Source organism: Heterocephalus glaber, unplaced genomic scaffold (genome assembly GCF_053883595.1).
Source record: "Heterocephalus glaber isolate CG9 unplaced genomic scaffold, H.glaber_assembly_v1.0 deba00001561, whole genome shotgun sequence".
NCBI lineage: Eukaryota > Metazoa > Chordata > Mammalia > Rodentia > Bathyergidae > Heterocephalus > Heterocephalus glaber.
In genome coordinates, this window is record NW_028258349.1 from 2,968,701 (window position 1) to 2,982,274 (window position 13,574).

Sequence of the window (13,574 nt, forward strand, 5' to 3'; positions counted from 1 at the left end):
AATGTTCCAAACCTGAAAAGAAAGGTCTAAGTTTCTCACTATTAAGTATGATTTTTGTTGAAGGTTTTTGTAATTGCCCTGTTTTTTTAAAACCATATGGGGAGTATTGTTGGAGGCTGGGTGTACCTCAGTGGTATAGTTCCTGCTGGCATGTATGAGGCCCTGGGTTCAATTAAAGCACTGAAAGAAAAAAAAAGATTTCTATTACTGGTTTACATTTTATCATGAACTGATGTTGAATTCTATTAACACTGAATTCTGCATCTGTTGAGATAATCTTGTAATTGTTGTTTCTCATTTATCTGCTGCTCTACCAAACTATACTGATTTACAAAAGTCAAGCCCCCTTTGCACTCCTGAAATAGAACCAATTTAGGCTGGTCCTTGAAAAAATATTTCTGGAGCTTGCTTCCTAATTCTGTTCATTTTTTTCTACTCATGTTTCTGAGTAAACTTGACCTATACTTCTCCTTTCTTATAATGCCTTTGTCCAGTTTTCATTATGTTAAATTCACAAAGTATGTGTTAGTTTCCCAAGGCTGCCATGACAAATTACTGCAAAAGTGGTGGCTTATAACAATAGAATTTATTCTCTAACAGTTCTGGGGCCCACAAGTCCAAATCAAGGAGACAAGTTGCAGGACATACCTTCTCTGCACACCCTCAGAGAGAGTTCTTTCAAGCATCTGGTAACTCCAGGCAATTTTTAGCATCTGCTGCTCTGTACCCATGGTACTGCAATCTCTGCCTCCATCTTCACAGGACTTTCCTCTTCCGAGTCTCTGTGTCCCCTCCTTTTCCATGGAGAAAAGATGGACATTCATCACTGCACTTAGTGATGCACCCTACTCCGGGCAACTTCATCCTGAAATTCTTACTTTAATGACATCTGCAAAACCTTTTGTTCCAGACAAAGTCACATTCTGAGACTCTGGACAGACATATCTTTTGGGGGCCACAATTCAACCCACTACATGGTATTTTTTTTCTGTTTTGTGATTTTCTAGAAATGTTTGGGTAAGATTGATTTACTTTTCTTAACTATTTGGCAGAATTACTGATGGTGGTCTCTGAGACTGGAGTTTCTTTGGTGGGGGATTTTTTAAACTGTGTTTTTATTATTCCATTTTCTTCTCCATTACAATAGTAATTATGTTTTTCTGTTTTGTTAGTTGCTACCCTCAAAATTATAAAATGCATTCTTGACTCATTGGCATGCAATATTTAGTGCATTTATACTTTATATTGCACTATAAATTTTTACTCCACTGTAATTTACCCCCTGATTTATGTGCTATTTTTGGTCATTACTTTGATTTCATATATATTTTAAACATATAAGACATAATTAGTACTGTTTTAGATGTCAGTATTTACATAGACTTAGTCATATCCTTAAATTTTCCTTTGCTTATATTTACAATGTCTGTATCATTATAAAGACTAAAATAATATAAACAATTATTCAGAAAAGAACCAGCCTTCTAACAGGATTCCAAGGTAATTTGTAATCACAGAAACAGTATGAGAAGCCCTAGGGTAGCCCAGGCCCAAGCACTTCTAGGAATGAGGAACACACTCAGGCAATTCATCTCACACTTGAGCATCTTTTACTGTTAGAAAGATCCTCTCTCTGTTGAACCAAAATACTTCCCCCAACTGTAATCCTGCCTCAAACCAGAAAGGCTCTATTGATAGTTTCCTCTTTTCTATGGCAATCCAACAAATATATAAGAGAAAGATCGTGTCCCTTCCTCCAGTAAACTTTTCCAGTTCCTTAATTTTCTATTAGATGAGAAGATTTACTCACATTAAACCCACTCTCATTAAACCACCATCTGCTGTAGTAGGAATATCCAGAGAAAAACAAGATCAGCATTAAACTAGACCATTGTCCCCAGAGTGTGTTGAGTGTCCTTATCATTCCCATCTCATAGGGATAGGATCTCAATTTACCCCTACACTAGCTTGTCTTAACATTATAGGCTTTAATTCATTCAAAGCAACATCAACAAATAGCAACTGAAAGGGTTTGGGGTTTTTTTGGTACCAGGGATCAAACTCAGGACTTTGTGCTTGCGGGGCAGGCAGCGGAACCACTGTGCTAAATCCCCAGCCCAACTGAAAGAGTTTTTGTATACCTAGCACTTTTTATGGGAGAATATACAGAAACATAGACTGTTTCTTTTTCTTTCTTTTGTCCCCATCCCCACCCCTGGTACTGAGTAATGAACCTAGGGAGTGCTGAGCTACATCCCCCAGACTTATTTACTTATTTATTTATTTGTATTTTGAGACAGGATGTCACTGAGTTCCCTAGGCTACCCACCAACTTGCACTCCTCCTGCCTCAGCCTCCTGAGTAGCTGGGATTATGCCCAGCTACATAGGCTATTTCTTAAGGAACTTACAAACTGGGGAAATAATACATAAATATATGAGAGTATTTTAAACACAGCATTCAGTTGCCATGATGTGTGAATTGGACTTTAAATACCTGAGAAATTTAGGTGAAGGATATAAAATGAGGTAACCAAGGAAGACTAATCATAAAAAGAACATACACTTTAAATTAAAAGTCCCTGGTGGTGCTATTGGCTTTGACACTTCATGCATTTGCATAGTAGGAAAGTACTGAAATTTTTTGAGCTTGAGTGTCTTCATTGTCAAATGTAAGTAATGAAGATGTTTGACACATAGAATAGTTATGACACCAATGGGAGGACATATGGGATAGCAGGGGCTGTAGCGTAGGATTGAACAGATGCTGATGTCCCAGGTGCCACGAGTGAGCCAGACTAAGTTCTCCTAAGGTCCTGGTCCCTTCCGTGGCCCCTGTAAGAGCCACAGCAATTCACTGCAATGCAGATCTTTAAAGCCCTTGGGAAGCCCTAATAATGAACGAGGCTGTCTTGGGAGGTTGTGGGCTCTGTGATGTCACTTGTGGAGTCCAAGCAAAGCCTGAAGACCTGAGTTCTGGGGCGGTTGAGGGAGAATGCCCACCAGGGAAGCAGGTTGGACCAAATAACTCCAAGGAGCCCTTAAACTTGAACTTCTTGAATCTGTGTTTCTCCATGGGGAGAACTGGATGGGAATGAGCAGTCTGCTCAGCTAATCTGCTTTCTTTGCTTCTCTTTCAGACTCTTCAGAAGAAACCTGACCCCCAGCCAACTCAGGAGCCCTGTACCACCATTTATGTGGCTGCCACAGAGCCTGTTCCAGAGTCTGCCCAGGTGAGGCATCTGTGCCCCTCACTGTAGAGAGGGAACAGAAGGCAAGGGAGAGATTTTTGTTTTTGGGAGAGATGAAATGAAACCAGTTGTTGAGTTCTGGGTTGAGACATTAGCCCACAGGCAGTGAGGAGTAGCTGTGGCCTTGGTTTTAGGGCTTCCCTGAAGCCCCACATCCTGCTCACATGGAATGAGCTGTGCCTACTCTCTATTGGCTGGTGTTTCTCTGGTTGTCCAAGGACCATGTCAGAATCATCTGGCACTGATTAAAAAGCAAGATTTCTGGGGCCTCCCACCCCGGACTCTGTTAAATTAGAACAGATGTGGAGGTACCCAGTGACCTACATATAAAAAAAACAAGATAGGCCAGCAATTCTGGTGCACACTTCCATATGGAGACTGCAGTTTGAATGCAGGAGTTCTCAATTCCACCTGCAAAACAGGATCCCCAGAGAGCTTTGTAAAGATGCTCATGCCCTGTGTTGAAGTATCCCACTGTGCCCCACTCCCATGTACCATTATTACACATTAATAAAAATTAATTTAAAACACTGTTCTATAATCATAAGAGATGCTCATGTCTAGGCATTTACAGCTGCACTCAGTCCGAATATGCAGAGGTGGAGCTTGGCAGAGGCAGTAAGCTAGAGGAGAACATGATCTGTCCCTGACAGTGAGACTTGCCTCTTCGAACCCAATGCAAGATCAGCATTGCTGTGTTTACTTCTGGCAGGAGTCCTTCCTTCACTAAATGAGCTGAAACAACACCAGTTGGACTCTATTAAGCAAGGAATTCTAGGAGACAGCCTGGGATTATGGAGGACAAGGGCTACAAAAATGTTTACATTCATCTTTCTTCAAAATCCCTCCTGCATATAACCCAAATATGCCTGAGCCAGTGTTCTGTTTCAAATAGACCCCCTCAAAACCTGAGGGTGCTCTACCAATGAGCTACATGGCCCCCCTCCTTTTTTTGAAACACGGTCTGACTAAGTTGCCTAGGCAGGACTCAAAAACTTCAATCCTCCTGTCTCAGCCTCCCTCAGTGCTAGGATTACAGGCATGCGGGCTTGGACTATTTTGACATCTATTCTCAGTACATTATCTTATCCAAGAGGGAAGTAAAAATATAAATCTGACTTTAAAAACTTTAAAAAATAACACTGATTTTTAAATAAAGTTCCCTTGGGGAGGGAAAACTGTAATGTTCTATTTACATTTTACAGCAAAACCTCCTAAATCGCACGTTCCCTTCTCTTTCTTTCTCTGACTCTCCTCGGGCTATGGGAAGTCTCTGTTCACCATCCTCTTCTCCTTTCCTTACCTCTCTTCTGCTGGTCCCACTTCTCTCCTCTCTTCTTGGGTCTTGCTAGCCTTGTTTTAAAGCTCAATAGATTAATTCTTGGTTTTTCACCTATAAATGGTTTTCCTTACAAGGAAAGGAAAGGGAAAGAAGGGAAGGGAAGGGAAGGGAAGGGAAGGGAAGGGAAGAGGGCAGAGAGATAGAGAGGAAGCATACTGAGTTCAGATCTTCAGACCTTGGGGTTGGGTTTCTGGGCTCCTGGATGGCACACTAATGCTTGTGAGGGAGCTGTAGCCCTGTTTGCAGCTAAGAAGTCTGGGCCCCTGAGTGCTGCCTCTAGCAATTCCTTGTCTGTGACAGGCCCTCAGCATTGTCATACTACACAACGAGAGACCTTTTCCTTTTCCTAAGCAATGCTGATTCCATTCACAGCCTGTAAAACCAGTGCCCCTTCCCTTTGCTCATGATTTCTACTTTGTCCTCAGGAACCAAACCCCATCACAGTCTATGCCAGTGTGACACTTCCAGAGAGCTGACACCCAAACCCAGTAAGGAACTTTCTGAAGGAAGATGGGAAAACCAAACTGAACATTGAACTTGGTCCCATGCCTCAAGTTCTCTGTGACAGACACTCCACACATCTGAACCCTCTTTTGGATCCACTCGTTGTTGATGTATCTCCATGCATACCCAGAAATGGACATGGCAGGGGTGATCCTCAAGTGTTTGGCCTGCTCTGCAGCTGGCACAGTCACAGAACAGAGAGCTCCTCAACATAGCTCTCCATCTTTGAGATGTAGCAGATGAAATGGACAGTGTGAGACCAGACTTCCGGACTCTTGTGAGACCAGACTTCTGGACATTTCGCTCTTTGCTAGGATGCACAATAACAGCCAAAGACAGGAAGCCAGAACATCTAGCATTTCTGACAGACAGCCAACCACCAGTCATAAAGTCTGGGAAAGTTTACATTTTGGCGGCCTGTACTTTATTCTGAGAGCTGATCTTCATCACCCGCAGACCTGATTGAGGCTTTGCGCCTCAGTTTCTCAAACTGGATGAAGAGTGAAGGGAAGGTGGAGTCTTTATTTTATGTAAAACACTCAGAGATAATTCTATAAAATTATATAACGGATATTTTATTTTCAGAAAGCAAGTAAAAAATAGTAAACTGAAAGAATGATTCTTTTAAAGTCTCTGAGCTTTGCACAGTAGAATGAAAACCATCTGAGATTCTTAAAAGTACAGCTCTGCATAAATATCATTCAATTTTAAAGAAAAGTGGCCAGTGTTTGGTTATGCTACTGCAAAGTGACTTGGGATACTCAGAGGTACTTGTCCCTGGGGAGATTTTTCACTTCTCAAGATAACTTTTAAATCTTAGTTCTCCGTTTTCTCCCTTGAGTGACAGATGAGCCCAGAGTTGGACACTGTCCACCCCAGTTCTGAGCCCATTTTATATCTCAGGCCTTGTGTGGAATCTCAGGTCATCTTCTACTCCCTGAATACCTCTCCTTATATTAAACTTATCTTCAAGCAGATAATTAAATTATTTTGATCCAACAGTTTCAAATGATTGTATGCTTCAGTCACTTAGATTACAGGCCATACATAGAAAGAATCTCTTTTAATAAAGTCCCACTTTCTTCCTATTTTCTGCTTTTAGATAGGTCATCTTTCAGTTTTTAGCTCTTCTTTTTCTTATTGGTTCTTGCCTAACTTTGATAAATACTTTAAGAAATAAGTAACTGCAGGGCCAGGGATTTAGCTCAGTGGTTTCACTGCCTGCTGTGCAAGTGCAAGGACCCAAGTTTGATCCCCGGTACCGGAAAAAAAAAAAAAAAAGAAATAAGTAACTCCTACCATTGTATAACAAGGAGCACCAACTCCCCACCTCAGACCTCGGAGGCTCTGTTGCCTTATCTCTTACTTCCACTAGCTGATCAATTCCCACTGTAGGCTCTGTTGCTCTGAACATCTCATTTCCTGGAACCAAATTCTGAAATTGCATTCTTAGTTTCAATCAACAGAAACTGACATTGGATTTTTTTCTGAGTAGATAAAGAACCTATTGAAAAGATATCAAGTGAGCAGGAAGAAGAGTGGACTGTGGGTTGGCCTATGGTCAAAATTGCAAAGCCAGCCCAGGCATGGCGATCATGGGTCCCTCAGGTTCATGGTGCTGTCCACAGCACTGGACACGAACCCTACCACTGCCTCGCTGCCTCTGCTGGACTTGGAAACTCTGTGTCACTGTTGCTATAGCACTGTCTGTCACCACCTCTGTCTTACCTCCCAGGAAGGCCAAAAAGTGGATATGTGGCATTTTTGCTCTCATATTGGTTGGTACACTCTGCCTTTTATGAATTAAGGAAATTTCCAAATAGAAAGAAGTGATATTCAGGTGCTGGAAAGGCAAAAACGAATTAAAATTAAGAATAATATCCACTACATCACCTTTGTGTAACCTTAGGTGCTCTCTCTTTCCCTCTCCCTCTCTCTCTCTCTATATATATATCTATATTTCTGTATAGATCTATATAGATATATAAATATAGATATCTCTCTCTATTATCCATGTAGATATATAGATATATACAGAGAAATATATATATTTCACTAAATATAATATCATATCTGTGTATGGTACTAGGGACTGTACCTAAAGCCTTTGCACTGAAGTACATCCCAGCCTTTCAAAATTTCAAGACAATCTTGCTCAGTTTCCCAGAGCAGGCTCAAACTCTTGATCCTCCTGTCTCAGCTTTCCAGAGGGCTGAGATTAAAGTCATGAGCCAGCAAGCCTGGCAGCTGTCTGTTCTTAAATCTGGAGTTACTAGCAGTGATTTAGGCCTTGGGGTTATAATTACTCATTCTTTTCCTCCATCTCAGATTGTTCCAGAGGCTCAGCTTCCAACACTTGGGTTTTTCCTGTGGCTGACTTCTACCTGGAGGAAAGGCAGAAACAAAGGAAAAAGAGAAGTTGTCCTCCCACATTTCCTGACTCTCTAGGCTCGGGCCTGACTGGAGAGGGAGGCTATGTTTTAGAGGGAGTCCTTTGGGCCACTTATCCTACAATACTTGACATGATGCCCTGCTAGCCTAGGCCCAGGTTGTCGAGGGTAAGGAGAGAGACACTTCCAGCAATGCCCTTGCCATTCTCTTCTTCCCACGTGGCATGGTGGGGAGCCAGAGCCAGCCTTCTCCTCAAGCTGAAAGAACAAAGCTGAGAGTCAGAGTCAGATTTCCCCATGTGTTTTCTGTAATGTTTTCTTTTGACAAAGCATATCAAAATTATGGAGAAGTTGGGAGGAACACACCCACTCTCAGTGTGAAGGAACTGATGTTCTGAAAAACACAGCTGGATGGAGTCCCCAGCTTCCTTAGGAGTCACACAAGTGGGACGTGATGGTTTCAAAGCACGTGCATTGGCAGGGAAGCCACTGGGAACTCAGTCCCCTCCCAAAGTTTATGTTTCTACCCTTTAGAAATGAATGAATTGTAACCCTCTACCACGGAAATTGCACTTTTGTGTTTCCTAGAGGATTTATATAGCATGGCAGCATGGCTGGGCATGTTTCCTGGTCTGAGTCTCCACAGCTTCAGCTATGAGCCCTGAAGATGACCACACAGATTGGATGAGCTATAAGGTTGTCCTTTTCCCGGGGGTGGGGTGGGGGCTCTTGGCAAGGACCAGCTCAGTGTCCCCTTCACTAAAACTCAGGAACCACCCCCTTCACAGAGCAGAGAACTGTGTTTGTTTGATTTTTGTCATTGCCAGAGTTAGCCCCTGCTCTGTACTTCTCCAAAGAAAAATCTAAAGCTGAGTTTCTCAACTGTGAAGCTACTGACATTTGGGGCTGCATAATTTTTTGCCATGATGTTCTCTGCATTGGAGGATGGTAAGCAGCGTCCTTGACCTCTGTCCACTAGAGGTCACATCCCCTGTCCTTGATCATGACAATCAAAGTATCTTCATGGGCTCAGGGCAGGGCACTTGCTTGGCTTGTGTGGGATTCTGGGTTCGAGTTCCAGCACTGAAAACAAAGATGTCTCCAAATATTGCCAATTGTTCCCTAGTGGGCAAAATATTCCCCAGTTGTATGATCCAGAGGTATGCCAGTGCCCTCATCATCCAGAGATATGCCAGTGTCCTCATCATCTTTGAGTAGAAAAATATAGTTCTATATACCAAAAAGTAAGTCTATCAAAATCATGTTTTGAAAGTGACAATGTAGCCACTTCAACATGGGTTAAACCTGCCAATATTCTCAAGGTTCTCTAAATACTGAAATTACCTAAGCAGCTTTTAAAAAACACCAGCTCCCAAGATGGGTTCCACATAACAGCCACAAGAGGGTGGTGTGGCAATACAGTCCTCTCTAGCCCTGCCTCCCCACCGCTGGTCTCTAGTGAAGGACGTGGACTTACTCTGTGCCTGCTGAAACTGAGACTAGATTCTCATCAGCTCATAACACTTACAGGCTAGAGAGAGGTAAGAGAGATAAGGAGGCCCAATGTGGATTGATGACAAGCTATGGTCATCACTCACTGTTTCACAGAAGGCTTCTAGCTCTACTCAGAGCTTCACTCATTCACCAGATAGTTATCAAATTCCGGCTAAGTGTTAAAGCTTGTCACCCAGTGAGAGCCACAAAGAACATACATAGTTAAAATACAGTCATATGTTGCTTAACAATGAGGATAAATGCTGAGAAATTCTTCATTAGGCAATTTCATGTAGTGCAACCATCATATCAGCTAATGGTATAACCTACCGCACACAAAGGGTATTGGTAGACAGATGATAGATAGACAGATAAGATAGGTGATGTAGCCAGTTGCTCCTAGGGCCATGCTGAATAAAATGACAAGAGATTGAATCAAGCACAAGAACCAATTGAATCAAGAGAAAATTATGCAATCAAGAGACAAAATAAACATAAGGTATATGAGGCCACTGCCAGCAAAACACACAGACTTATTTACAATAAATTATTTTTGGTAAGTAGAAGGCATATACTCTAAAACAATGATAATTCTAAGCAATGTGAATGCCTGTAATCCTGACAATCTGGGAGTTTGAGGCAGGAAGATCAGAAGTTTGAGCCCTTTCTGGACAACTTAGTGACCTAAGAAGACCATGTCTTGAAATTTGAAAAATAAAATAAAGGGCGGAGGATGTAGTTCAGGCAAAGGTTCTGGGCTCAATCCCTAGTACCAAACACACACCAAAAAAAAAAGAAATACAACAAAAAGTATAGTATAGTAAATATGTAGCCAGCAACATAATCATTGATTATCAAGTATTATGTGCTGTACATAATTGTATATGTTCTTATACAACTAGCACCATGGTAGGTTTGTTTGCACCAGTATTACTACAAACACACGAGTAATGTGTAATTCTACTAAATGTGACTGTTAAAAATCTCACTAGATGATAGGAATTTTTCACCTTCTTTATAATATTGCAGTCCCTGTATGTAATCACTGTTGACCAGAATCTCATTATGCAGGACATAACTGGACTACATGATCTAATAATTACCCTGGGACAATGGCTAGGATATGTAATCACCCTAAGGACAGAGAAAGTCAGGGGTCTCCAGTAAGCATATAAGAGGTACACCCCACCCAAACTTCTGGAGTGAGGAGGGTAAGTTTATTTTAGGTAAAAAGTTTGAAGTGACAATGAAAATGAAGTAGAAAATTTCCATGAAGTAGCCAAAGACACTGTGGCTCAGAGTAAGAACACAGAGGTCAGGTGTAGTGGCTCAGGTCTATAATCCCAGCACTTAGGAGGCTGGGGCAGAAGGATCACTGCAAGTTCAAGGCCAGCCTGCACTACATATGGAGTTCAAGGCCAGCCTGAGCTAGATAGCAAGGACCTGTCTCAAAAAAACCCAAGAAGAAAGAGAAGAAGAAGGAGGAGGAGGAGAAAGGGGGGCAGGGAGAAGAGGGGGAGAGGGAGAAGTAGAGGAGGAGAAGTTCAAGATCTGAGCATTATTTTCATTGTAGTCACATTTTGAAGGTGAAACCAGGAAAAGAGAAGAAAAAGGTAGGCCATTGATAATGCTACACCACCAAAGAAAAGACAGAAGATTTGAAAACATAGCCAAAGATGCAAATAAAATTGTTCAGCATCGTATAATGCAACAATCACCAGTATCGAAAGCTGTCAAAGGAGAGGAAACAGTAGAAGGGGCCACTGGTAACAGACTGCACAATGGTGGGGATTATGTGAGACAACTCCAAAAATGAGGAAGTGAGATTAATGTAAAATTCAGTAAAGATTATTAAGTTAAATGAAGGATAGTGCTTTTCCAAATTTCTTGCCTTTTTTTTTTTTTTTTTGCACCCAAAGATCTTTCAGGGTCATAGATATCTCTGCTCATAGGATTGTGAATTGTTAGGGTTGGAAGAGAGCTGAAAGGCAATCAGTGTGGTCTGTGCCTGGATATTTACCACATCCCTGACATTGTAGCCCATGCTTTGCTGCCTCTGGTAGTGAGAGGACACTCACCTCTCCAACCCATTAAAGTGCATTTCTGGTTGTTCAAAAGTTCTTTAAATGGAGCAAAGATCCATCTCCCAATCATAGCCCTCCTCCACTCACTCCTTGAGTTAGTAAAAAACAGACTCAGTTTTTCCTATTGTACACTCACAGCACAGATCACTTCTGTGACCTCAAACTGCATGTGGATTCTTCCCCACCAGCAAGCAAGCAATTCTGCAGTGGACACCAGTCTGCTGCTCTCTAACTCAATTCAATTCTGACATGGCATCAGATCCCATGGATTAAGGGCTCAGTCCCTAAGACTGCCCCCCCACGTTTTAGATGCCAATCCAAAGCCATGGGTTGTTCTACCTGTGCCTCCAACCAACTGGCTAGAAACCCAAGTTTCCACAACCCCTTCCTTGGGTTTAATTAATTTGCTTGAGTAGCTCACAGAACTCAGGGAAGCACATTTACTGGTTTATTATGCAAAGAACACAGATGTGTAGGTTGAGGTATGGGGGAAGAGTTACAGAGCTTCCATGCCTTCTGTGAATACCTGACCCTCCAGGAACCTCCATGTGTACAGCTATGTGGTTGCTCCCTAAATTCTGTCCTTTTGGGTTTTTATAGAGGCCTCACTGCATATGTACACTTGTAGCATGCCAACCGTGCAGAAATATGATTGGACAAAGAGTAGGATCTGGTGCTAATGCACTGGGAGGGGAAACCAACAAGGCCTGTCTATTCAGATTCTTCTTGACCTCTCTGTGCAGTGCTCCTTCCTCATGGGTATGGGGCAGGGCCCCTCTGAAATGAGTGTCTTATGGTTGACCACCAGATAAGGTAGGTCAAAGACCTTCCTTATGGCCACCAGCTTCAAAGTAGATGAAGATTGGAGTGTATTTTTAGATTTTATGGCCCACCTTGGGAAAGAAATATTCTAGTTTATATGTCCTTTGTGGTGAGAAAAATGAGTAGGTGAAAGGAGGGCAGAAAACTTTGTTTCTGAGGCCTGATTCTGAAGGCTAAAGCACCTCAACATTATTCTAATCACATTTCATGGGAAATACGCTTGGCAATGGGAGGAACGAGCCAGGACCCATGGATGGAAATACAGTATATACAAAGTCTGCCCCAAAAATGTACATACACACTTCAGGAAAAGAAAAACTTGTGTAAATATTTTAATACTAAATTTATTGAGACATCATGAGATTAATACAAGTTACCTTTGGCCTCTACAATTAATTACAAGAAGTGCTCAAAGTGGTGGCCATTAGCTTCCAGACACTTATTAGTATGGGGAGCTCTTCAGATCCCCAAATACCTGTAGGGAGAATGATGAGGAATAAAAGAAAGAGATAGAAACCATATTCAGTGGAGACTGGGAAGAATCTATCTCTAGTGGATAGGCTTTGATGAACTCCACAGTGGGCTTGCTTTTATTAATCAGCAAGACGCGCAGGGGAAAGGGTAGTGTACTATTCCAGGAACAGCGACTGCAGTAACTTAAAATAGCCAGATAGGGACTATTTAAAAGGGAACAAGTTAAAGTTCCCCACACTGGGATGCCTGCATAATTTATTGTCCCCAGTAGAAGTTATCTTGCCTTAGGAGCACTATGATTATGGCTTTCCCACAGAGCCAGCAAGTCTGCATCTTTTGCATACGTCTCTGTTCCTGAGGCAAGTTAACACTGATCTTGGGGCTTCAGGGCCTGTTTCCTGGCCCCCATCAGTCTATACATATCATGACTGGTCCCCAACATATTAGTACGGCAAACTGCTGCTTGGGTAACCTTGGTCCAAAGATTGCTGCATGTGCATTTTCAATTTCTTCCCTAAGGGCCAGCAGTATAGTGGGTTTTCTGCAATATACAGCATCTTTTAGGGTCCTCCTACAAGGGTAATACTATCTGCTGAAAAAACATATTATTTTTCTTTACCTGAAGTATGTATACATTTTTTTGTCAGACTCTGTATATATCACAACCTCTCACCTGAACTAGTAGCAATCTTCCCTTTGGAGCTGAGTCAAATAAAATCTAATCCTTTCTCTCATCTTAAAACTCTTTGAACATGTAAAGACATTAGTTCCATAGTTCCTACTCCAAACATTCTTTTAAATATCCCCAGTGTATTTGTTGTAAACAAATTTATCCTCTGTCTTTATCATTTTTTGCCAGATATTTATGTGTGAATCAGACTGAGGGGGATTCTCCAAATGCTTCAAAAAAAGGACAAGAGAAGGTCAAACGAGGATTTTAAAGTCCATTTTTTGTTGGTGTGCTTTTCCACCTCTGCATATCATCCACAAAAGACTTGTCTAGGGTCTCTCACATTAGTTGCTGTAGTAGCATAGCAATTCATTACTGCCAACCTTGGGAGAAAGAATCGTGAATACGTTGGTCTTGGAAAGAAGTACTCTTAGTTTAAATGACATTTAAGTCTGCTGGAAAAAAGGAGTTATCAACCCTCAAGTTCCCCATTAGTTAGGATTATAAGCATGTGCCATCATGCACTGATCTTTTTTTCTATTTT

At 41.7% G+C, this 13,574-nt stretch overlaps 1 protein-coding gene across 1 annotated transcript in view; it reads left to right on the top strand.

The window, feature by feature from the left end:
• Slamf1 (signaling lymphocytic activation molecule family member 1) overlaps positions 1–5,813 on the top strand; it is a 33,721-nt gene extending 27,908 nt beyond the window's left edge. Inside the window, exons 6-7 of the mRNA XM_004858705.3 lie at positions 3,140–3,232; positions 5,018–5,813. Of these exons, the coding sequence (XP_004858762.1) occupies positions 3,140–3,232; positions 5,018–5,068 (144 nt within the window). The 3' untranslated portion in view covers positions 5,069–5,813. The remainder of the gene's footprint in view (positions 1–3,139; positions 3,233–5,017) is intronic.
• The last annotated feature ends 7,761 nt before the right edge of the window (positions 5,814–13,574 follow it).